This window comes from Thalassophryne amazonica, chromosome 17, assembly GCF_902500255.1.
Source record: "Thalassophryne amazonica chromosome 17, fThaAma1.1, whole genome shotgun sequence".
NCBI classification, from domain to species: domain Eukaryota; kingdom Metazoa; phylum Chordata; class Actinopteri; order Batrachoidiformes; family Batrachoididae; genus Thalassophryne; species Thalassophryne amazonica.
Window position 1 is genome coordinate 18,446,049 of NC_047119.1, and position 26,635 is coordinate 18,472,683.

The 26,635-nt window shown below is 42.5% G+C and overlaps 1 protein-coding gene across 3 annotated transcripts in view; it reads right to left on the minus strand.

Moving 5' to 3' along the window:
• The window catches only part of csgalnact1a (chondroitin sulfate N-acetylgalactosaminyltransferase 1a), a 70,952-nt gene that overhangs the window by 12,813 nt on the left and 31,504 nt on the right, over nt 1-26,635 (minus strand). For all 3 annotated transcript variants that reach the window (XR_004565914.1, XM_034191655.1, XM_034191656.1), the window contains 2 exons: nt 16,370-16,586; nt 10,495-10,596 (listed from right to left, as the gene is read on the minus strand). Coding sequence is in view for 2 of the 3 variants with exons in the window: in XM_034191655.1 (XP_034047546.1) it covers nt 10,495-10,596; nt 16,370-16,586 (319 nt within the window). In the remaining variant the exon portion in view is untranslated. The remainder of the gene's footprint in view (nt 1-10,494; nt 10,597-16,369; nt 16,587-26,635) is intronic.

A 26,635-nucleotide genomic window follows, 5' to 3' on the forward strand; every position in this document is an offset into this window, starting at 1 on the left:
TAGAAATTACGTCTGTTCTTTGGACTGTTTGGTGGGACAGAAATGTCTGAAATTAGATCACGTACATGGCATTAACACCACATTCAGTCGCTCTGCTTTGTATAAGCCTGATCCTGACAGCTCTCAGAAGCTAAGCAGGATAGGTCCTGATTATTACTTGGATGGGAGATGTATTAGGAAGACCAGGGGCTGGGTATGTTTCTCTGGAGTTGTGTCAGGAAGGGCATCTGGCTTAGTGGTTAGCACTGTTGTCTCACAGCACGTAGGTTGTGGGTTTGATTCCCACCTGGGGGTTTTCTGTGTGGAGTTTACATGTTCTCCTGTGTTTGCTTCCTCCCACATCCAAAGACATGGAGGTTACTTTAAATTGACCCTAGGTGTGTGTGAGTGTGTGCGGGTGTGAATGTGTTGGTTTGTCTCTATGTGGCCCTACGATAGATAGACTGGCATCCTGTCCAGGGTGTACCCCACCTCGCCCCATGACTGCTGAGATAGGCTCCAGTCCCCCCGTGAGCCTTAATTGGAGTAAGTGGGTATAGAAAATGGATGGATAGAATTTGACAAGCCTAGTGTTGTTTGGCAACTTACTATGGATCACATCAGGCTGTTACAGTACTGTTTTTTGGACAGAATTTTCTAAAATTAGATAATACGGCATAACTAGGTGACATGCATACAGGACACAGCGTAACATTTGGGTGCTTGAACTAAGTAACACATAGCATGACTAATGACGTTAAGTTAAGAAAAACAGGTTTATTCCATGGAGTAGCTCAGGAAATAGGGCTGGTTTCCACTCAAAGGTCAGTGTTTGAAATCTATGCCTCGATTTGTCCTTGTGCAAAACAATGAAACCCAAATTGCTCCTGGTGCAAAGCAGAGATAAAATTGGGAATTAGCATCAGGAAGTGCATCTGGCTGTAAAACCCTTCGCCAAAAACCATAAAGCACACAAACCTCTCTAAAAAGTTGGAAGAGGTGTTTTTTTCGTAGAATATTAAGAAAAATGTTAAAACTCAAATATTAGTCTCCCTCTCCTGTGTCACTCAGGGTGTGTTCACGCGGTCTGCGCTTGATCAGTACACAGACGTTTGGTCTTCTTGGGTCGACAGCACACGATCCAAATAGAGTCTATCTGTTCCACCGCAAGTCCCGGGAGAGGTGGACCCACCCGCTGGCTCAAAACTCTCCACAGATGGCAGAGACGGAGCACAATAGCTCTGTTTGTGTGCAACACCGTTCACGTAGCACCAGCTAAGGCTAAATTTGGAATCAGTGAAAACTTTAACGGGGCTGGCTGCTACGGTTTTTCCATTATTGATGAGGCAAATATATTGCACAATTTTCTCACAGCAGGGATCGTTTTTTATAGAACATCTCAGTCTTGTGCTTCTAAATGAAATTCAGCAGATATTGAATTTGAACATATTGAATTTGCTGAAATATCTACTGTAACATTTTATAAATCCATACATAAGACAAGTGTGGATATATTAAAATTTATTACGGGTTGATATTTTGCTGTTTGCAGGTATTATTTTGGGGGAAATGTAATTGCCTTAGTATTCAGAGAAATTCATCCTTATAAGTCAAGTGTGTGACTGGCCTGAGAGCATAAGCATACGCTGTTTCTTTTTTATATGCAGCTTTGCTTTTTAGGTTATTCTCTTTCCTCACATATCTGCCTTAAAATAGTCGATTTGTTTGCTGTAAGTGCAAATGCTGGTACCTCGGGAGCCAAATTGTTAAAATGGTGTCGGATTGAGGAGCCTGCAAACAAACTGTCACGTTGCGTCTCAGCGGTAGGCCTGATCCTGTTCGTTCTGCTGAAGGATTTTTCGCTCCGTGTCTCTTTCTGTCCCCATAAAGCTGTGTATCCCTGTAACCATTTGTTTGGATTTGCTTGCGTGTGGTTTTAGCTCCTGGACTGAATGCAATCATGGTGGTTAATGAATGGAAATGGAACAGAATGTACAGTCAAGTCCATAAATATTTTGGCACTGACACACTTTTTTGTATTTATTGCCTCTGTACACTGCCACAATGGAGTAGAAAGTAAACAGCTGAGATGTGCTTGCAGTTTAGATTATCAGCTTTACCTCCACTGGTTCATTCTGAATAGAAACGGCATTTTAATATTACAAATTTTGGATTCCACTCCAAAATTGAAATTCCCAAACCAGTTAATGTTCCATATCAGCTGTGGGACACTGAAAACACTGCATATGCTGACCTGTATGTGGCGCTGTAACGCTCCCAAGAAAAATGAAGACGACGATACAGTATGCTGTAGCAGGCAGCAGAAGATGGAACTTTTTAAAACAGGACACTGATTCAAATAAAGCCATTTAAGAGGAAGAGGGTCCGCGATGATCACCTGGAATAGTTTAAAGTAAAAAATAAACTTTTACCACATGTCCAGGACCTGTTTAAAATGATGGACTCCAGTTATAATTTGCGAAGAACATTATTATTTGAGATTCGAACAACAGTAAAAACTCATTGTGTTTCTGTTAAAGGTGTTAATATTTGGAATAACTGCCTGGATAACATAAAAATCACTTGGTAATTTGGTTGGCTTTAAAAGGCTCTACAAAAATTACTTGATTACTTGTTATATATAGCATGATGACTTAGGTTTATCGATTTTGTTTTGTTTTTGGTGTTTTTGTAATTTTAGTTCAGGGATTAATTTAGTATACTTTCTATTAGTTATCATGGGTATATGGGTGATTCTTTAACTACGGGCACTATTGGCCTTGTAAATGTAATTTCCACCACACCATTGCCTTACAATATAAAGCGCCTTGGGGCAACTGTTTGTTGTGATTTGGCACTATATACATGTGCTCTGATGTCACTGTTTATCTCCATAGAAACTACCCAAACAATCTTTCATACAAACTGTTTAGGGACATTACAGTGTTGTGGTGGAAATTACGGCAATAGTGTGGGACAACTACATTTTGTTTAAAAAAAATCACAACAGTTGTATGACATTGAATACCCCAATTATGTTTTGATTATTTTACTGATATTTTATTCAGAGATATTTTAAAACATTAGCAAAAACGTTTCTTTACCATTCATTTTTATCATTGAAGATCAAAAGTCTGGGTGTGGGACAAGCACAAAACGGCAATATTTGCATATAATGATGCTGAAAAAAGGTGAAAAAGTCATCATAGACTACTAGAACAAATTTCTTAACACACTTTCATTGTAAAGATAACTATAAAAGTGTGACATTTCCCCTCTTTTCCGTTTTTCATACAATATGATTAAAGGACATAATAAGTGCCCGTAGTCTAAGAATCACCCATATGTATAATTTTATATACATCCATATAATTTTGATTTTTTTTGGTTAAAGGGTTAAAGCTTTTGCTTATGCCTACACCCTTTCGGGAGCATGGTGTGTTGATGGATTATTTTCTTTTCTTTCTTTGTAAGTTTCTTGTTTTTGGATCTTTGCATGCCAAATAAATTAATTAATTCATTCAATAGACGTATTGTGTATTTAAAGCAAAGCACTGTGTTTGTGTGTTTTTAAAAGACACGCCGCTGTGTTGCTCTGCGCCTAACAGACAAAGCTTGTGGTACCAAAATAATGGTTCAAGCACTAACCCACTGCTGCCCATTGATTGACTCTGCAGCCATTCATAGTTTGACTGTTTAAAATGTTAAAACCATTCACACACTGAATAAATATAAAGTCTTAATCTGAACTGTTGCGTCATTTAAGTCGGATTCATCATCACAGCCTGACGAGAAGACGTTCTTTTTTTGGAAGACGTCTGGGAAATATTTTAATTTTCTATCGTGGAAATTACTGAAGAAATGCAGCATTTTTAAAACAAAGTGGATATTCTTCCATGACCAGAAGAGGACTTACTTTGGTTATTTGTCCGGAACACGCTGTGACTGGAGAACGAGAGTGACACGGGGGTTATGGTTAGAGCTAGGAGAAGGGAGAGTGATGTGGGGGGGGGGGGGGTGTGTTATGGTTAGGATTAGGGGAAGGGGTAGTGTTAGAAACAGCAAAAAAAAAAAAAAAGTATCACGAAAGTATTAAAAACCCAGTGACCCGCTAAAGTGGGTCACCTGATGACGTCATCATGCTCAACCAATTGCAGTGTGTTCCAGACCAATTACAGCGTGTTCCAGACAAATAGCCAAAGTAAGTCACGGAAGAATATCCACTGCCTTCTTAAAAGAAGTCCCTCAGTCTTTGTCTGCTCAAAGAGAACTCCAGCACTTTGTCCCAACAAGAAAAGTAAGTTTTTAAAAAAAGAAATATATTACCGCCAGGGTTCAGCCATTTGACGTATATTCAGTGATCTGCTCGCGATGAAAATAAATCCCATTTGATCCACCAAGACAAAAAAAAAAAAAACCCCAGAGAGAAATGTGGCAGGGGTGGGGTTTGAACTGGGAACCGTCCACTATAGTGCAACAGTTGCCATCGCTAAAATACATAAAACTAGGACTGCCCCTGTTTTTTATTTCTTCGATAAAAATATTGGGTATTTTTATGCCATATTGTGAACTAAACCTTTACCCACACATTCAAACTGGCTGTTGAAAACCACTGGAGGCAGGGAATCAGTATTCTAAGCCAGTAATGGAGACGTTTGTGTGTTTTATAAAAGATGTAGACGTCTTGTGATCACGCTCATGCTCAGCCCTCAGGCAAAACTGCTCTCCAAGTTATAAACACCAAGTCATTTCCACAATGAATTCATGCTGCAGCTGAGAAGACGGCGGATGTTCCCGTTGATGCGGATGCTGAACTCATCTCTAATTTGTCTGTCATTTTATCGCCTTGCTATTTTTCCTCTCTCCGTATTGCCGATCACTTCCTCGGCCCTTTGAAAGCTCTTCAGGGAGACGTTGACCTGTCTGTGAACTGGAAGGAACGCCACACTAACATGAAAGTAACGGTTGGAAAGGCAGTCTCCAGTTGGGGAAAAAAGACAGATGACAGACTACTGGCGCAGGAGCGATTTGTTTCTTTGTTTCTTCCATGGGTTTTCTTCCTTCTTCGTCTGTTCTCTGCTGAAGCACAGTAATTATTTATATGTATTGACTGATCTCTCATGGTATGTTCTCCGCTCTGGCTGTTGTTGGATTATTATTCTGTAAGCCTCTGAAGCTTACACGCCCCTGATGATTTGAGCCCAAGTTGAGGCTTTGAACACTGAATGTGTCAGTGACGTACTTCAATAGATTCTTTCTATTTTAAACACTATCCCCGGTGTTTTTCATCTTTTTTTTTTTTTTTTTTTTTTGCATAGTGAGGCCCTGGTTTGCTGGAGTTTCTTCATGTTCTCTGTGCGTTTGACTGGTTTCACCATTTGGCTGTTGATACAAAAGAACTGGTTCAGCTTTACAAATAGAATCTTTCTATTTTAAACCCTATCCCTGGTATCTTTGGCTATCTTTTTTTGCATAGTAAGACCCAGGTTTTGCTGGAGTTTCTTCATGTTCTCCTCCGTGCGTTTGAGTGGTTTCACCATTTGGCTGTTGATACAAAAGAACTGGTTCAGCTTTAAAAATAGATTCTCCATCCATCCATCCATTTTCTTCCGCTTTATCTGGAGTCAGGTCGCGGGGGCAGCAGCTCAAGCAAAGCCGCCCAGACCTCCCGATCCACACACACCTCCCCCAGCTCCTTCGGGGGAACCCCAAGGCGTTCCCAAGCCAGCCGAGAGACGTAGTCCCTTCAGCGTGTCCTGGGTCTTCCCCGGGGCCTCCTCCCCGATGGGACATGCCCAGAACACCTCTCCAGCGAGGTGTCCAGGAGGCATCCGGAAAAGATGCCCGAGCCACCTCAGCTGGCTCCTTTTGATGTGGAGGAGCAGCGGCTCGACTCCGAGGTCCTCCCGAGTGACCGAGCTCCTCACCCTATCTCTAAGGAAGCGCCCAGCCACCCTGCGGAAGAAACTCATCTTGGCCGCTTGTACTCACGATCTCGTTCTTTCGGTCATGAGCCAAATCTCATGACCATAGGTGAGGATCAGAACGTAGATCGATCGGTAAATCAAGAGCTTTGCCCCCCTACTCAGCTCTCTCTTCACCATGACGGTCCGATACAGCGACCGCATCACTGCAGATGCTGCACCGATCCGTCTGTCGATCTCACGCTCCATCCGTCCCTCACTTGTGAACAAGACCCCGAGATACTTAAACTCCTCCACTTGAGGCAAGGACACTCCACCGACCTAAAGAGGGCAAAGCACCTTTTTCCGGTCGAGAACCATGGCCTCGGATTTGGAGGTGCTGATTTTCATCCCGGACGCTTCACACTTGGCTGCAAACCGCCCCAGTGCACGCTGAAGGTCCTGATTTGACGAAGCCAACAGAACCACATCGTCCGCAAACAGCAGAGACGAGATTCTGTGGTTCCCAAACCAGACCCCCTCTACACCCTGGCTGCACCTAGAAATTCTGTCCATAAAGATAATGAACAGAACCGGTGACAAAGGGCAGCCCTGGTGGAGGCCAACATTCACTGGAAACAGGTTTGACTTACTACCGGCAATGCGAACCAAGCTCCTGCTGCGGTCATACATGGACCGGATAGCCCTTAGCAATAGACCCCGGACCCCGTACTCCCGGAGCACCCCCCCAGGGTGCCCGAGGGACACGGTCAAACGCCTTCTCCAGATCCACAAAGCACATGTGGACTGGTTGGGCGAACTCCCATGAACCCTCGAGCACCCGATGGAGTGTGTAGAGCTGGTCCAGTGTGCCGCGACCGGGACAAAAACCACACTGTTCCTCCTGAATCTGAGGTTCGACTATTGGTCGAATTCTCCTCTCCAGTACTCTGGAATAAATAGATTTTACCGGGGAGGCTGAGGAATGTGATCCCCTGTAGTTGGAACACACCCTCTGGTCCCCCTTCTTAAACAGAGGGACCACCACCCCGGTCTGCCAATCCAGAGGCACTGTCCCCAACTGCCACGTGATGTTGCAGAGGCGTGTCAGCCAAGACAGTCCCACAACATCCAGAGATTTAAGGTACTCAGGATGGATTTCATCCACCCCAGGAGACTTGCCACAGAGGAGCTTTCTAACCACCTCGGTGACTTCGGCCTGAGTAATGGATGAGTCTGCCTCTGAGTCCCCAGTCTCTGCTTCCTCTTCAGAAGACATGACGATGGGATTGAGGAGATCCTCGAAGTATTCCTTCCACCGCCCGACAACATCCCCAGTCAAATAAAATCTTTCTATTTTAAACCCCATCACTGGTGTCTTTCGTCATCTTTTTTGCATAGCGAGGCTCTGGTTTGCTGGAGTTTCTTCATGTTCTCCTCTGTGCGTTTGAGTGGTTTCACCATTTGGCTGTTGATACAAAGGAACTGGTTCAACTTTATAAATAGAATCTTTCTATTTTAAACACTATCCCTGATGTCTTTTGTCATCTATTTTTGCATAACGAGGCCCTGGTTTGCTGGAGTTTCTTCATGTTCTCCTATGTGCATTTGAGTGGTTTCACCATTTGGCTGTTGATACAAAGGAACTGGTTCAACTTTATAAATAGAATCTTTCTATTTTAAACACTATCCCTGATGTCTTTTGTCATCTATTTTTGCATAACGAGGCCCTGGTTTGCTGGAGTTTCTTCATGTTCTCCTATGTGCATTTGAGTGGTTTCACCATTTGGCTGTTGATACAAAAAACTGGTTCAGCTTTACAAATAGAATTTTTCTATTTTAAACACTATCCCTGATGTCTTTTGGCATCTTTTTTGCATAGCAGGGCCCTGGTTTGCTGGAGTTTCTTCATGTTCTCCTCCCTGCAGTCAACTAGTTTCACCATTTAGCTTTTGATACAAAAGAACTGGTTCAGCTTTACAAATAATGAGTGGCCAAGCCTTTTTTATTTGTTCTCTTTTCACCTGCAAAGCAGATCTCAGAGCAAAGAAAAGTGAACACTACGAAGGAGCAGATATTAGATTTTCCAGCTGTTGCTTTGCTGTTGAGATCATTTTTCATATCAGTCCGAGGCTCGTGGGAAATCTCCAGCCCTTTATGTCAGATGCTGCTGCTGCTGCTGTTGCACGCGTAAATGCTTTTTGGAAGCGTTTGTGAGGGGATGCTGTGTTACAGAATGTGATTTAAAGCTGATACACACAGCGCTTCGGGTGATTTTTGGATGAGACACATTTCACAGCAGTTTCTGGAGGTGAATCTAATTTGTTCACAGAGCAGCATTGAATCTGATCAGCCGCTAATGATACCATCGCTGCTGGGAAGAGATATTGATGTGCTTGTCAGTCTGAGTGTGGCCTTCAGTTTGAGTTCACCATGATAAACCTTCAAACTTTTTATGGTTCAACCAGAAGAGGTGTGTCAAGTGTTTTTAGGAACTTGGTAATAATGCCTGTGGACATGATGATCGCCAGGGCTATGGCAATCTGACATTTGACCCCAATGACTTTGACCTTCACCCGAATGAGTGACTCTTGGCTGCCGTCACCAGAACAGTTCTGAAATCCATCTAAGTGTGTGTCACGTTTGGTCAAAATCATGCTGAAAGTCAAATTCATAACCTTGACCTTTGTCAAAACTCACTGGGCAATTCTGGATCAAACTTCTATATGCACACCAAGTTTGGTACTTTACTCAAATATAAATTTTAAATATTTTTAATGTAGACCTGCATTGAAATAAATGTGGTCAGATTTCAGAAAGAAATAGCTGATATGTATTTCTAAGACCCGTGTGAATGCAGTAAAGTAAATCTGTAAGCCCAAATTTGTAATTCAGCGGAGAAATCTTCGTTTAAAAATGACAAATTTGCAGCTAAAATTTAGCCCTCTGTGAAAACAGTTTGTACATCCGGATCATTTCCATGACGTCAGGGACAAGACGACGCGCTCCCGCCTTCAGTCCGATCCCGCATTGAAATTGATTTTATCTGTTAGTAATGTTACTTATACACGTCCTGGTTTCAACATCCAAAAGTAAGCTGCAATGAATGTGAGATACAGATCTGTGTGCTCAGATCAGCAACGACATCGACAGCGGGCGCCTTTCTTCCCCGACACGCTCTCACTGCCTCCGATGCGCTTACTGAGTGCATGCCGCGGGCCACTCACACCCCCGTGTCTGCTGTGCAGCCGCAGATACGGCTCTGTCTACTGAATGGAGGTGCAGCCAACGTGGCACAAATACAGAGATTACGCTCGCCGTTTTGATGCGGAGCAGCCGGTGGCACCTGTTGCTCGCAAGGACAGACTTTTTGCGGCAAAATCCACAGCGCCGCACGTCTCGGTAATCGGAGCCGCAGAGCTCCGTGGCCGCTGAGAGAGGTTTATATCTTTTTAATGACTTGAATTCTTTGCGTGTCTCGCCTCTGTACCCCGTGACGGTAACACCAGAGGCGAAATGCGACACCACTCAATCAAACGGGCGTATGAAAGTCCCCAAAAATAATTTTCAAGCACAAATAAAAGAAATGTGTACTCACCAAACGTGCTGCAAGACAATATGAAGTTTTAAAAAAGTCGATCCTTCCGTATAAGACAAGAAAAAGGTGCAGATGCAAACTGACGTAAATCCACAAATTACAGTTGGCGCGCGCAATGCATGCTGGGAGAGGGTCTTCTCCCTGATGTCTCGGCAGCGTCCTGGATGCGATGACAGCTTTACGGAGGGCTAAATTTTAGCTGTAAATTTCTCATTTTTAAATGAAGATTTCTCCGTTGAATGACAGATCTGGGCTTGCAGATTTACTTTACTAAATTCAGAAGGATCTTATGTGTAAATAGAAGTCATTTTTTGGTCCAAAGATCTGACTGCATTTATTTCAATGCAGGTCTACTTTAAGTTGAAGAATTTCAGAGAGATTAGAGTGGATTTATCCACGGGGACTTGCGCTTGTATGAAATAATGCAACTTGATCTGTGCTTTTCTTTGTTTTTCTCTACATTTTCCATTTCTTCCTTGTATACAGCTTCATGTGGTTGTTTTCAAGTTTGAAATGCTCTCGCCAGTTCCTCGTTACAGTTTGGCCTCAGCGACAGCAGCAGAAACAAAGTGACTGTAAAACTGGAAATTGTCCGACTGATTCAAGGCCGCCACAAAACCCTTTGGACTGGGAATAGACATGCATCGCCATAGCAACCCTCCTCGGGGAATCTGTCGTGCCTTCAGCAGTGGATCTGACTTGTGATCAGCTGCACTCGCGGAGATGTAAGTGTCAAAGTCCATGCGAGAGTAGAAATGATCTCATTTATGTCTGACCTCAGTTCATAGCGTCACTGCAACATTATTTATCAAGCAGGCAATCCGTGCGGAAACACGTTATGCGCGCTGTGTGATGTGACTGAAGGGTTTTTTGTGGGTGTATACTGTATCTGCACTCGTGAGAGTTAATGTGTGTGATTGCAGCACCGTTTGCTTTGTTACATAAATTATCCTCTCATTTGTGTTTCTTTGGTGGATAATTGAAAGATGTCTTCCTGACTGTAATGCAACCCACCTGGAATGATTTTCCAGAGTGCTGCGGACTTCGCTGATCTGCTCCTTCCCAAAATACACCACAGTCAGATGGACCCGGCCATCCTGACGCACACAGACTTCCCTGCACAAACACACAGAGGAAGGCACAATGGATCAAAGGCTTGTCACAGCGAGCAAAAGCCTTCATAGGAAGGAAGAGCTGACAGCAAACAGTCGAATGGTCGAGTCGTCCTCTGATAGAAGGCTAATTCTGGACAATTTGTTATTAACAAACATGGATTCCTTTTAGTTTCGCAATTGCAATGATTTTCTTGCAACCATTACTGTGGTTAAACTTATCTTCAAAGGCTGAACTCCGAAGATGTTGAGGTTTTTGAACTCCCACAAACCTGTTTCAAAATGCTGAAAAAATACATCTGACCTCTAATTTTAAACTATTTGAAATGGCTTGAACTAATTAAACAATGTCTCAAACGGGCTTTAATTCAGTTAAATCCTTAAAACTGTTGTAAATCAGTTTGTACTTTAGAGGTCGTTCATGATTTTCAAGGTAGTACAAAAAGTACTACAGGGGAGAGGGTAATTCACACTGTACATCTTTTTTAAAGTGTAAAAATGATTTGTTCCTTCATTCTTGTGTGTCCGATTTTTTAAAAAATTTTATTTTACACTTTGCAGCTGAACATTTGCAATTATGTGAAAATGTTTGAATTTTGGTCTTGAAACAGTGTACTTGCAGGTAATATCTCACTGGGCCACAACTGTGGAGGAGTAGTTAGACATACAAATTTGCGACAAAACATTGGTACTTGCAACATGTTAGCGCATGTCGGACAAATGTCGTATGGACTGGCAGCGAAAATGGCGCCAAAAATCATGAGCAGTCTGCGTACATAGCACGTGAGTGCTGTTCAAATGCTACGCAGCACTTTCGTGAATGTCGAGTGTGGTCTTCGCAGGCTTCTCTCATTTTCGTGCGAATCCTGCAAGCACTCGCACGCTGACATGACAACATGTCTGTGAACAAAGTGCTCAGGATGGCTGTGTGTTGCTATGAGGCTGTTATTATTAGAGCTGGGTATCAATTCAAATTTCAAGAATCGGTTTGATTCCGATTCTCAAGAATCAGAATCGATTATTTCGATTTGATTCGGTTCAATTCGATCCAATCTCGATTTGGGTTAGTGTTATTAAAATAATTTTTGAGCTGTTACATAATTGTCTAGTTATGCAACATATTAATACTGCACAAAATTTGGCCCTCAAAATGCAGGCAATAGTGTTTCAGAGAGTTATCAATTTAAAAATTTTCTGGGGGATAACTGTCCCGGTCTCCCCTACAAGACTTGCTGCACAGCTCACAACAGCAGGACAACGCGGCTATTAGAAAAGTAATCCTGCAGCAAGGGAAGTTCTCCTAAATTCTCCTGCAGCAGGAGAATGTGGATATTAGAAAAGTTCTCCTGCAGCAAGAGAACACGGCTATTAGAAACGTTCTCCTGCAGTAGGAGAATGCGGCTATTAGAAAGGTTCTCCTGCAGCAAGAGAACATGGCTATTAGAAAAGTTCTCCTGCACCACGAGAACACGGCTATTAGAAAAGTTCTCCTGCAGCAGGAGAATGCGGATATTAGAAAAGTTCTCCTGCAGTAGGAGAACATGGATATTAGAAAAGTTCTGATATCCATTGCATATTAATTGCATAATTGCAGTGGGTGAAGTTCTCCTAAGTTCTCCTGCAGCAGGAGAACGTGGCTTCCACAGTCCACACAGGAGAATCTTTGTGCACTGTTCCACAGAAATGGCACATTATGAGGAACGGGAAAAAATGACTGTGTGAATTAAACAGTGGATGATTTTTTTTCTTGCCCACAACAACAGTCCCAGTAGTCCTGATTAACATCTTTAAATGGGACCCTCAGAAACAGCGCAACAGCCCAACTGCAGTGTAATTTTTTTCAGACATGCTGTTATAATGTTGGTGTGGAGTGCATATATATATATATATATATATATATATATATATATATATATATATATATATAATAATTATTATTATTATTATTATTTTTGGAAAAAAAAAGATCTTTGGATGTATAGAATCGATTTAAAATCGGTGAATCGATCTTTTCAACCCAGCACTAGTTATTATGCAAAAAGAGGCTATGGAAATACCACAGAAGGCAGAACCCTGTAAATAATAATAATAATAATCATAATCATAATAACAATAAAAAGCTCAGCGTGGCTCACAGAGGAGGAAAAAAGAAAAGTGTGGATGTCATCAAAACTAAATTCAAAAGGGCTCACGATGCTTATGATGGCTCTTTGAGTATTTAGTGAGGAAATCTGTCAGTGTGCAATTTTTGAACAGTTCAAAATTGAAGCAACACGTGAGCAACGCCCTGAGACTCACATGAGGGGATAGCAACACCCTACGCGCATTTCACAAAAATTCACGAATTCCCTCATGAATGCTGTTCACACTCTGTCGTAGCCTAGAGAGATGCTGTCATAACCTATATTCCATAGAGCCAGATACTCAGTGGACTAGATAGTGACTCAATCATTCTGAAAAAGGCTGGATTCTCCACATAAGCTATTTTAACACAAAGTTGCTTTTTGGATTGATTTGGTGCAATAAAGCTGAACAAACTTTCATCATTTTAATCATCATTATGTGGTCTTTGAATTTAGGCATGAATTTAATGTTTTTGACTCATCCTGTTAACAAAGGGGGTGAATTCAGACTTATTAACTTATCTAGGTGTTCATTGAGTCACTGCATCTAACACTGTACATGCCTAGGATTTTCTGAGACATGTACACCGAGATAGTTACTTTAACCTCTGGGGTCCGAGGGCATTTTTTGGACAGTTCACTCCCTTGGCATAAATGTTTTATTATTGCTGTGAACAGCTCTCCCTGCATCCCACAATCAAGTTTTATGTCTCTTTTTTTTTCAGGACAACCTGTGCTTTCAGAATATATGTTTTTTTTGTTGTGTTTTATAAGTGTAATGAAGGTTTACAATCAAAAATAGGCAAGGAAAAAATAAAGCGAAAAATTATTTTCCACACACATTTATTCAACCCTAACCCTAACCCTAACACACAGCAAACTATAATAAACAACTGTTTTGACACTTTATAAAGGTAGTTTGAGGTATTGTGTGAAAGACTGTACAACAAAAAGGTTCAAACAATAAACACAAATGCACATTTTGAACAATATATACAAAATGGTCTATGCATTTGTTGTCCATTGATATGGTAAACAGTGCTTTACGCTGAGAAAGCAACAGAGTTATCCAGTAACATTCACATGCAAACTAGTGGAGCAATCCTGATGGTTACACACTCTTTGTTTGAGCACGTGAGATTGTCATCAGAGGCTCTCTGTCTGCTTCTGCTTTCACTTTCGTTGTGCGTAATGGTGCAGGGAGCATTAGAATAGTATGTACTCATTGGAGCAGCCAGGGGGCTATTCAAACCCAACTAGTAACATATCACTCCTGAAAACGATCTTTGGCTTTTCATGTGAGGTAAATCTACCCTACGATTGGATTTTGGAAAACCATGTGACGGTGAACCAATTCCGATTGGACACTCACATTGCGCACGTCATCACACAGCTTCTATGAGAAGTACAAAGATTGGCCGATGGCTGGCTCAAAAGTCAGTGGAGTCAACTTTTCAGCAAAAAAAAAAAAAAAAAAAAAAAAGGTAAGTTTCTATCTCATATCATTAATAAGTTATTTATAATTTAGTAAAGCTTGGTCTTAGCCGTCCTATACGATGGGTCAGCCCCAGAGGATTAAACCAATATTGTTAATCCTTGTTAAATAATATTTTTTATTAAGCGTCCCACTGATTTCCATGTTATTTGTTCTATGGTGAAACAGTGCCCCCTTCTATACATCCTTGATTGTCCTTTAATTACTGCTGTCATTGAAAAACTATTAACAGCTGCACCATTACTGGATTAAAAACAAGGGTCTGACAAAATGAGAACGAAACAAAACGGTAGAAACTTTGAAACACTTTGTGTGTGTGCACAGGAGGCATTCTGTGGGAGATGTGAAATACATCACAGACATGCGAAAGATGATTCACATCTTTCCCCACAACACACACACATGCATTGACACTGCATATGCATTTTCACAGCTGCATATGTGGAGAAAGAAAGTCTGCTAAAATACAGCAGATGACTCCCGTCTGGGGAAAAATTGGCTAAATATGCGCAAAAAGACAGTGAGTAGTTGTTCATAAAATCACTTTTGCAAGCAACATTAGATGAAAACTGATATCTGATGTTATGGCATCAGCAGAAAAAGGCAACATTTCTCCTCCTCAAAGTAATAAGTGCAAAATGATTTTTTTTTAGAAGTGCTTGTCTGCAAGTGTTTGCCTTTTATGCCTGTGATTTCAGATTCAGTCTCTGCTTTATGTGCAGCAGAAACACATTATGGGGCATCAGAAAAGTTATTATCCATTTATATGTACGCGCGCGTGCACGCACATACGCACACATGCATGGTTTGTCCTGGTATTCCTTTAATATGGATGAGGGTAAAGTGTTTGCTCAGTGACTCGTGGAGTCTTTCAAGGAAGTGCACTTCTTTTCATGCTGTATATCAACTGCTGCTGCTCCACCCAGGAGGGCGGTTTAATGGTCTGCAACGCCACCACTGAGCAGGAGTTACCTTTCAAAATAAAATAAAAAAAGCTGTGATAACAAAACACAGATATTACAGAGCATATTATCTAACTACAAATGATAAAATGCTGAGATTAATGAGCATTTTTCTGCTATTAGAGGATGAGTATCGACTGCTAATCTCAGTATCAACGTCAAATTGTGGAAAAAGTGACTTTTTTGCCTTAAGATTGTGGCAGAGAGCTTTATGTTTCTTCATTTATTCCACACATAATTGATCTGACATGAATGAACATTAAAATGTGTGTTTGGTTAAATTGTGTTCTAAAGATGAAAAAGAAGTCAGCAGGATACAGGACTGCTATATTTTGTGATTAAACTCTCAAATCTGACTTCACACGAAAACAGCCTTAAACGTGACTTATATCAGAGCTACAATTAGTTATACAATTGTATTTTTTTTTTTTTGTAATCATGTGGCTATAGTTAAACTATGTAATGTTCTAAAGGGTTAATTTGCTTGTGTTGTTTGGTTTAAAATTGTAGCTTGCTGTTTTTATTGTACTAAATTTTTGAAACACTTTCTAACAAACATTTGTGAAAGAGCTACACACATAAAATTACTATTATTAGCCATAGTAGTAGTAGTCCATTAAATATAATATATGGGTGATTTTATGGTAACGGAATTATGGCGATGGGAAAATCTGGCCATATTTTAGCTCCCCATTAAAAATGTGCTCTGATTGTAATTCCGTTACCATAGAATTGCCCATATATAATACTGTATACCTTATTTGTTACGTTGACACAAAACCAACTAAGCGAACATCTTTTAAATCCCTAATAAACATAATGCTTGTTTAAAATGTTATTTGCATCCCATCTACTTAATGAAAACCTTTACTTTCTCCATTTTTTTTTGCACTCTTGCTCTGTGTGCCTCATGAAAGAAAATGTGCTCAAACAACTCAATTAATGAAGAATCATATTTTTGGCTCAGATATATTTGATACATCATTTAACATGAGGTTCTGATAATGTAAAATCCTTTGAATGACTATAAATAACAAAAAGGTAGACTTTCTGTTAAAATTTAAACATAACTTTTTGTAGAAATATGATGCCAACAGAATCAAGTTTTTACTGAATATATCTCAATACTACATTTAACAAAATGTAATAAACTGGACATTAGTGTTAGTAATGACGTAAAATGGGGATGGTCCTGACCTGAAGTTGTGCATAAACTGTTTGAACTTGTCTATCCGTCTTGAAAGCGGCACAACGATATTGATGGGGACGTTGGCTGTATCCACTCTCTCATTTTTCACTTTCATCAGTGGGCCAAAGGGCCGAAAGAGAACCACGAACTGGAATTCACTGCTCGACTCCCCTCTGAAGGTCAGCTCGTACAGGGTGCCTTTGTCTTTTTCTGTGCGGGTGATACCTGACGGGTGGAACAAAGACGGGAGTTACATTTTTGTAGCAATTATTACTTGTATTCATGTAAACAAACAAACAAACAAAAAACCATTTATTTTCAAATAACATGTTAAATCACAATTATTTACAGTTTCATAGGGAGCCCTTGCAAGGACTCCAGTTCCAGTGATGGAGTGAAGTCCTTGTCTGACTGCTATATAGCCCACACCTGATGGATCAGCCGTCATCATCATCACCATGACCCCCATCATCTAGTACAATAGTCTTTCAAGTGTGCCAGCTGTCGTATGTTGTACAGCAAAACTTGCCTAAACCGTCATCGTATAAACCGGATACTCGCACTCACTGGACAAAAGCAAAAGACCCAATCCTTTTGTATGGTTTTCTACGTAACAAACACAGTATATACACTGGATTTTGTTTAACGGATTTTCGCTCACATCAGACAAATCAACTCATCCCATCGCAACGCATTTTGATAAAAAATCCTGGACATACTGGACAGAACAGTCTGGATGTGCCCACTCGCAAAAGAGGTACGAAATGAAGTTCAGCATTGACACTCACCGATTAGAGGAAAGTGGATTGTTATGTGTCGGACGCAGCTCGGAGAACCGACCAGCGTTTGAAGGACCCAGTATGAAATAAGCAGAGCACGGTTCAAAGGCTAACTGAATTTAATACATAACAGTGATAATATAACAACAAAAGGTGCGGCCTGGCGTGGTGCGCTCCCAGCAGCGCTAACGGTCCAGAGCCAGAAGCTGTTTCGGACCCAAGGACCCCGCCGACACCCCCCAGGTGGCCGCAACAACCGAGTCTGTGAAAGAAGGAACCATTATGTGAGTCCACACTCTACACACAGAACACTTAAAGGTGTACAAACAGCAAACACTTCCTGGCTTGATTACTGATCAGCTTCCTAACCTGCAGGCATGGAACATCCAGTTCACAAAACTCCACTGCAGTGGAAGCTGATACATGACTAACAAACAGCTCAATACAATAAGGTGTGAGGGACACCACATTTACTGACTGTATAACTGTTAGTCACAAAATCTAACGTACCTCAGGAAGTGTGCTGACGAGCGTGAGACCTCACCCCCTCCTCTTTCACAGACTGTGCATCAAACCTGGACGTTCTCAGCATCCGCTGCTGATGAGATGGCTCCCGAGACGACGATCTCACCCGTCTGGTCACAAGGTCGAGTCTCTGGCAAATACACACTGTGCACTCCAGTCTTAAATGCCAACATGCTCCAATCCATCCAGATGCACCACAGCTGTGAGTCCTGACGAGTCGCAGGTGATCAGGGTGAGGTCCTGACAGCCTCAGCAACACAGCCACTCAGTCCCAAATGCACGCCACCTGGGAGGAAACCAAAAGACAAACAAACCGGCAGCCAGCCCCCCCCCCAGCCATATAACAGTACCCCACCCTCACGGGAAGCCTCCCGGCGACCACACACACCTGGCCCAGGAGAAACACCCCCCTCCAGGGACCATGGCTGGAAACCGCGTCTGCGTTCATCCTCCAACAGACTGGTTGAACTGGCTGCATCTTTGCCCTTGTTTCTGACAGTCTTAGCACAGGTGTGGCCAGGAGTTCCTACACCTGTGCGGTCAGCCTTTAACCAAACATGTGTGATTAGTCATAAAACAAAACAACCAAAACACCCCCCCCCCCCCCCCAGGGGACCGTCCCATCAAACCCCAGGGAAGGGGAGAAAGGAAAAACAACCCAACCCAAGCCTACAAACAAAAATACTAAAACACCCCCCCCCCCCCCCCAGAGGACCGTTCCATCAAACCCTAGGGAAGGGGAGAAAAGAAAAACCCAAATGTGAGCTCAAACAAAAATGCCAAAATACCCCCCCCTCCTCCCCCCCAAACGACACGCAGGGACCAACACCCCCCAGAGGGCCACCCGCCAGCTCCAGGAGTAATAACCACGGCCGAGGTCCCTCTGGGATCCAACGTCACCCACGGGGACTACCAGCGCCTCCCAGAGGACCACTCGTCAACCCCAGGAGACGCCTCCCCTCATGACTAATGGACCCAGCCCCGGCCGTCCACGGCTAGATGGACCCAACGCCCTTTCCCCCCCAGAGGACACCACAGTCAAACCCTGAGGGCGGAAACTGGGGGGGGGGGAAAACAAGAAAAACCCCAAACCCCCCCCTCCCCTCCCGGGTGCAGAGGCCACCTGGGAAACGCCCAGCACAACCTAACTGCACCCCTCCAGCAATGCCGACACTACGGCACATCCGGCTGGAGTCAGAGGAGAAGAGAGGGCATAAAAAAAAACAAAAAGAAAAAACAACCCAAGTACCAACCCCATCACCCCCCCAGGGGACCGTTCCATCCAACCCTGGGGACGTGAAACAAAAAGAAACAAAAAAAAAAACAAACAGACCAACACACAGTTGTTTGGGGTCCCTTTTTTTTTTTTTTTTTTTTTTTTTTTTGCAAAGGCTACAGGGTCACACCCCCAGACAAATAGTGGACAACAAAAAAAAGCCCACACAAAAACCAACTCAAAAAACACCCACACAAAATGAACTAACAAAACAAATCAGTGAGTTATACCGTCAAGCTCAACCAAATGGAACACACCTGTTCCTACTCAAGAGCTTGACGGTAACGTGATTCAGTCACCACAAGGGGGAGCCAGAGTGCTAAAAACAAAAAAAACCCCTTTGGCGACAGAAAAAACAAACGAGCTGCTCTTATGTGCGCAGCTGAGTGCAACACACAACCAAAATGTGCTCAACTAAATAACGCCGGAGCTGATACAACAGACGCAGTAGTTACCTTTGTCCGGGGAAACGGGGCTACGACTGTAACACAGGAAGCCCAGCGACCCGTGCTAACAGAGCTCCGCCGTGCGCGTGAACCCATTACAAACGCACTCTTGCAGCTCCCGTTTAAACCTCTTATCCGGTCGGAGCGTGACGCGAAGCCGTCGCCAGTCACACTCCACCACGACCCACGGATAAGGCACAACACAGGAACACGGCTGCAAGAGAGCACAAATCAGTATCCAGTAATGGGTCTCAAACACGCACCTTCCGGGCGGAGAGCCCCGCAACTGATCCGGATAACCACTGAACGTCTGCTGCCGCCTTCCCGGCGCGTTACCGTCTCTGCTACCGCTGGGTCCGTGATGTTTGGCCAGAGACTACTGTTATGTGTCGGACGCAGCTCGGAGAACCGACCAGCGTTTGAAGGACCCAGTATGAAATAAGCAGAGCACGGTTCAAAGGCTAACTGAATTTAATACATAACAGTGATAATATAACAACAAAAGGTGCGGCCTGGCGTGGTGCGCTCCCAGCAGCGCTAACGGTCCAGAGCCAGAAGCTGTTTCGGACCCAAGGACCCCGCCGACACCCCCCAGGTGGCCGCAACAACCGAGTCTGTGAAAGAAGGAACCATTATGTGAGTCCACACTCTACACACAGAACACTTAAAGGTGTACAAACAGCAAACACTTCCTGGCTTGATTACTGATCAGCTTCCTAACCTGCAGGCATGGAACATCCAGTTCACAAAACTCCACTGCAGTGGAAGCTGATACATGACTAACAAACAGCTCAATACAATAAGGTGTGAGGGACACCACATTTACTGACTGTATAACTGTTAGTCACAAAATCTAACGTACCTCAGGAAGTGTGCTGACGAGCGTGAGACCTCACCCCCTCCTCTTTCACAGACTGTGCATCAAACCTGGACGTTCTCAGCATCCGCTGCTGATGAGATGGCTCCCGAGACGACGATCTCACCCGTCTGGTCACAAGGTCGAGTCTCTGGCAAATACACACTGTGCACTCCAGTCTTAAATGCCAACATGCTCCAATCCATCCAGATGCACCACAGCTGTGAGTCCTGACGAGTCGCAGGTGATCAGGGTGAGGTCCTGACAGCCTCAGCAACACAGCCACTCAGTCCCAAATGCACGCCACCTGGGAGGAAACCAAAAGACAAACAAACCGGCAGCCAGCCCCCCCCCAGCCATATAACATGGATACTGTATTTCCTTGATTAAAAGCCCAGGCGTTTATTTTTTTCAAACTGTGCTCTGACCGGGCACCTAAACGAGGCAAGGCGTAATTCAAGGCTGGTAATTATTATGAAAATGCTGCTTGCTGCCTGCACTGTAATACGGTGTTAAGTTTCACACATATCCCAGGATGTGGTGAACCAAAACCAACCGCTTTAGATCAGAGCCTTCTGCGGGGCTGTGAATCCTCTCCATAGTCTGACAACGGAGACTGCAAAGGCTGTGATTTATCACTTTTCCGGTTTCACTCCATCCTCTCCCATCATATTTTATAAGTTTTTGCAGTGTGCATGCGATTACATTTTGATCAAGGATCAAATACGTTTGGTAGAAAAGTCTACAAATAAGACCAACTTTACAACAAGGAGCCAGAAAAAAGACGCTTAATGACCCACAATTCATGGAGGGAAATTGTACGTACCGTTGGCTTGGTGGTTAATGATTGTATAAAGAACTGGCGATTGTTGAGGGATAAATTGATCCAGAAAAAGCTGTGTAAATTGCAATAAGACACCCACCAATGCAACAGAGAATTTTAAAAGGGTCTCACACACACACACACGTCAACATCATTGCATGGGCAGAGAATAGTACGGAATAGTAGAAGTAAGAATTAGGATTTAGAATTTCAAGGTACCACTCCACAGTGGACTTAGAAAAAAGAGTGACTCAAGCAAATGTAATCTTTTTAAAGCACATGATGCCTAACACTTATTTAAGGTAGCCGTTTATTTTTTTCAAAAGAAATTTTGACCTGCCATTAAATGAGGCAGGGCCCTAATCAAGGTCAGGCGTTTAATCAAGGAAATACATAAGATCCCCGTAGATCATTCGGTGCCTCCTGACTCTGACTAATCTGTTACATACATACGAGGTCTGTTAGAAAAGTATTTGACCTTTTTATTTTTTTCAAAAACTATATGGATTTGAATCACGTGTGATTGCATCAGCCAAGCTTGAACCTTTGTGCGCATGCGTGAGTTTTTTCACGCCTGTCGGCTGCGTCATTCGCCTGTGAGCAGGCTTTGTGTGAGCAGTGGTCCATCCCTCGTCGTTTTTTTATTGCGAATAAATGTCTGAATGATTTGGAGCTTTGCTGCATCAATTTTTTTCCAGAAACTGTGAGAGACCTCCAGGTGGACACCGTTCGGAAAATTAATATGGCTTTCAGGGACGATTTTATGGGGATTACACAGATTAAGGAGTGTTACTGCCGCTTTAAGGCCGGCCCACAGCGTCTGAGAGCGCGCCGCGCTCCGAGCGCCGATCGACAGGCTCACACCCCGCTAAAACAACCAGATCATTTCCAATGTGAAGGCTTTGTTGATCCGGGACGTCATCTGACTTTCACAAAAAAGCAGGAGACGTGGACATCAGCACTTTTTCAGCACATTCCACTGTTACAGGAGTTTTTTTTCATGGAAAGAAAAGCGGAGGGACGCGCCACGGAGCCGTTCATTACGCGGCACAAAACCACTTCCATGTTGGTCTCACAGGACGGCTGTCAGGTGGATTTCAGACGGCTGTCGGCTGCTTTTCAGTCGTTTGATTATCCGAGAAATTGAGTATGAGCTGGACATGCCCCAACATGTCCTGTGAGGCTTCATCATGGCGTTGCTTTGCGCCATGGGGCTCCACCGCGACGCGCCGAACTCCTCCGCACGTCTGTCTCAATGTGCCGAAAAAGTGCTGATGTCCACGTCTTTTTACAATTCCTGTGCTAGTCAGACAACATACCGGATCAAGACAGCGTCCAGTTTAGAAATGAACGGCACATTCCACTGTTACAGGAGTTTTTGTCATGGAAAGAGGAGCGGAGTTCCGTGTGTCGCGGTGGAGCCGCATGGCGCAAAGCAACGCCATGATGAAGCCTCACAGGACATGTTGGGGCATGTCCAGCTCATGCTCAATTCTCGGATACTCACACGAATGAAAAGCAACCGACAGCCGTCTGAAATCCACCTGAAAGCCGTCCTGTGAGACCAACACGGATATATATATATATATATATATATATATATATATATATATATATATATATATTAGGTTTTGATTGTAACAGACAAAATTCGCTGGTCCACTTGAATCCATTATATGCGAGTTTTACTGTATATACCCTCACCGGCCACTTTATTAGGTAGCCCTTGCTTTTACCGGGTTGGACCCCCTTTTGGCTTCAGAACTGCCTGAATTCTTCATGGTATATATTCAACAAGGTGTTGGAAACAGTCCTCAGAGATGTTGGTCCACACTGACATCATGACAGCATCACTCAGTTGCCCGTTCAGTCTGATACCAACAAGGCATTTTTGTCCACACAACTGCCACTCACTGGATATCTTCTCTTTTTGGACCATTCTCTGTAAACCCTAGAGATGATTGTGTGTGAAAATCCCAATAGATCAGCAGTTTCTAAAATAATTAGACCAGCCCATCTTGGCACCAATATCCACGCCACTTTCAAAGTCACTTAAAACCCCCTTTCTTCCAAATTCTGGTGCTCGGTTTAAATTCCAACAAGTCATCTTCACCATGTCTAGATGCCTAAATGCATTGAGTTGCTGCCATGTGTTTGGCTGATTAGCTATTTGCATTAACAAACAATCGAACAGGTGTACCTGATAAACTGGCTGGTGAGCGTATGTAACTAACATTGACATATTATACAAGTGTTTACAAGTCTGGTCAGTCAGGTGTAAAATAGTAACTATAGTCTGTTTTGTCTAGACGTTTTCCTATTTATTGTTGTTTTTACTGCTATTACATTGATAGGATCTAAAACAGTCATCAGTAAACAGTAAACAGTCATCAGTAAACAGTAAACAGTCATCAGTAAATGCTATTAGTCGTGGTGATATGCATTATTGACATCACACAGAAGGACTTACAACACCACCAATCTTGTGCTTTTCTTGGGGTAATTAATATTTATATTTATACCGATATGCAATTATTTTTTTATTCACTTATACAATTGGATGAAGTTGCCTCTGTGGAAGGAAAACCTGTTCAGGTTGAGACCACATGGTGGCTTATGAATACACAAAACAACGTACAGTAAATGCAAACTAGCGATAAAACAATATTCCATCTTTGATAATGATTGAATAGTTTTGATGACATAATTTGATTTTTGTGTACATTTTGTACAGTTTAACTCAATCTGTATTCACTGGGGTGGAGAATTTCCTTTGGGATTTCTTTGCTCCTTTGTAAAGATAAAGCTTTTCCGGTATCTTCTCCCAAGTTGTAATGTTCATGCAAGCATTAAAACACCACAACAAGGTAGCTTTTTAAATAATTTCAGATGATCAAACATCCACTCTCCACCAGCACCAGTGTTATCGGAAATGCCATCACCGATTTGTGCAGGTGTCAGCATTTTCCCCGATGACAGTGTAGAAATGCATGTGTGAGAAAGGGAGAGACACACACACACACACACACACACACACACACACACACACACACACACACACACACACACACACACACACACACACACACACACACACAAAGTGAGATAATGTGTGTGCAAATAGACAATTACAGCAAATCCTAGTTGCACATTCTGTTGTTTTTTGGTAATCCAGACCAGTTTTCTTGTTCAGTGTCATATGTGAAGTTGTTACTAATGAGACAGTCGATTTTCTTTCAGTTGCAAAAATACTTGCAAATTGTCCAGATATGATTAGCAGAAGCACAAATGAAACAGAACATAGGAAGTGAGAAGTTAAATAATAATAATAAAAATTACACCAGAAGAGATACTTAAAAAATATTAGAGGAGTAAAATAATCTGCCAGTGTTGAGTATAATAATTATTTTGTCTTCTCCTTTTTTTGCTGGAGGGTCATACAGACGTCTGGTACCGATCTGCATGTTGACTTGGCCCAAGTTTTATGCCTGATGTGCTTCTTTACACAATTCCAGATGTTCGTAGAGAACAAGGCACAGGCGGCCTTGTACTGGGGTACTGACCTTCATTACCAGATTAAAGTGTAGTAGCCACTTATGCTATTGTGTTGCCAGTACTGCATGAATACAATATAATACAACACGATATACTTTATTATCCCTAAAAGGGAAATTCATCTTGGACTCATATACTGCTTACAATGCATGATAAAAACAATAAATATGAATAGAAATATGACAACAAATTAACAATACTACAGACAATCCTCCCCATCCCATAACACACATACCATAAACATAAGTACCATGGAGCCATCACACAGTTCTACCGCCTTATGCAATCTTCAATTTTGGAACTCTATACCGCCTACCCGAAGGCAAAAGTTCATATTCTTTATAAAGGGTATATGACGAGTCAGTCCCTATCCTCTGTGCTTGCCCAAGAACAGCCTGGTTATATAAAGACTGCAGGCCCTGATACTCCAGCCAAAAGACGAGTCAGAACGCCACAAAAGACAGAAGTAAAGCTCCATCCTCACTTCCATCAATATGCATCCCAGGTCGGTTGGTGTTAGGCCTTGTCCACATGAAAATTGATAACTGATTTGATATGAGGTTTATTGTCATTGTCATTACACAAGTGCAACAACAACTAAATTACATTTACACTCCAATTAACTCAGACAAGATACAGCAATTAATCCACAATTATTACTCGTTTAGCATAATAATGGAACACATCAGAATTAAAGACAACACATATACATTTGACATTGTTTATGTACACTAAACTTGAGGCAGTCCATCATCTGAATTGAGGCAAAGTGGCTGAAGGCTGCAGCAGGAGGGGCTCGCACCACCCAGCTTGGGAGGTTGAAGGCTGCAGCAGTAAAAACAGCGCTGCCTTCGAGGTGGCAGGGAGGAAGCCAGTCCCAAGCTGAATTGAATGGAACTTTCCCTGTACGATATTAGACCTTGTCGTGTTCCATAAACATGCAAATGTTTCAATAAATATCTTTGTTCACATGAGGACGCTCAAACCACCTGAAAACACTGTAATACAGAAGCCAGGCATGTATGCGGCACTGTAATGCTTCCATAAGAAACAGAGAAGACGACGTGCAGCGTGCACATAACTGGTGTAAGGAGCTAATCAGTGTAGCTGCAGAAGCGAGAACTTAAAAAAGTGGCACACTGAGTAAAGTCTTTTAATCTGACCTATTCCATCCTTTCAGTCAGATTCATCATCATAACCTGATGAAAACACTAATCCACATGACGCCCTTGTTTTCGAAGATGATGTGTGGAAATACGTTTATTCCTTATAGTGGAAACTGAACAAACACAGTGTTTTTAAAGTAGTCCCTCAGTGGTTGACTGCTCTGGGTGCATTTCTTAACCTGAGCCAGAGAAAGTCTCTGCTTTGTCCCGTCACCAACAGGAAGAAAAAATAACTTATTTTAAAAGATGAAAGTCTTTTCTGCAATTATTTTATTAGTATCACAGCGCTCCACTTAATCACAGTCAGCATTCACAGCTGAACTTTGCCTCTTTGGCATTCTAATAGGGACAAAAATAAATTCCATTAATGATCCACCAAGACAAAAAAAAAAGAAGTTAAATTACACTGTTAACAATAACAACAACAAGTCATTCATTATGAGTGGCTGAGCTTAGAGACGTGGGGCTATGACACCATCATTTCAAAAAACTTAAGTATAGGCTGTCCACACAAAAACACAAATCCGGCGTCTTCATATTTACCCACTCTGGAGCTCATTTTCAAACAGGACTGTTTTCGGCCTCCAAAATTGCCGGTTCTGTGTGGACAAAATGCCTATACAATGCAAAACTTTTGTGGATACCTGGCTCCATGCAGACGGGGTCTATAACTGTAGCATACTGCCCTGTGAAAGTCATGCTTGGCCACAGATGTGATCTAGTGCAGTATGATGACATAATGCGCTGGACTTGAACCATGTGATGTGCAAAATCATTCATAGTACGCCCATAATGTAACTGTAACACAATGTCGACACTTCTAGAAAACCTCCCAGTGATGTCACTGG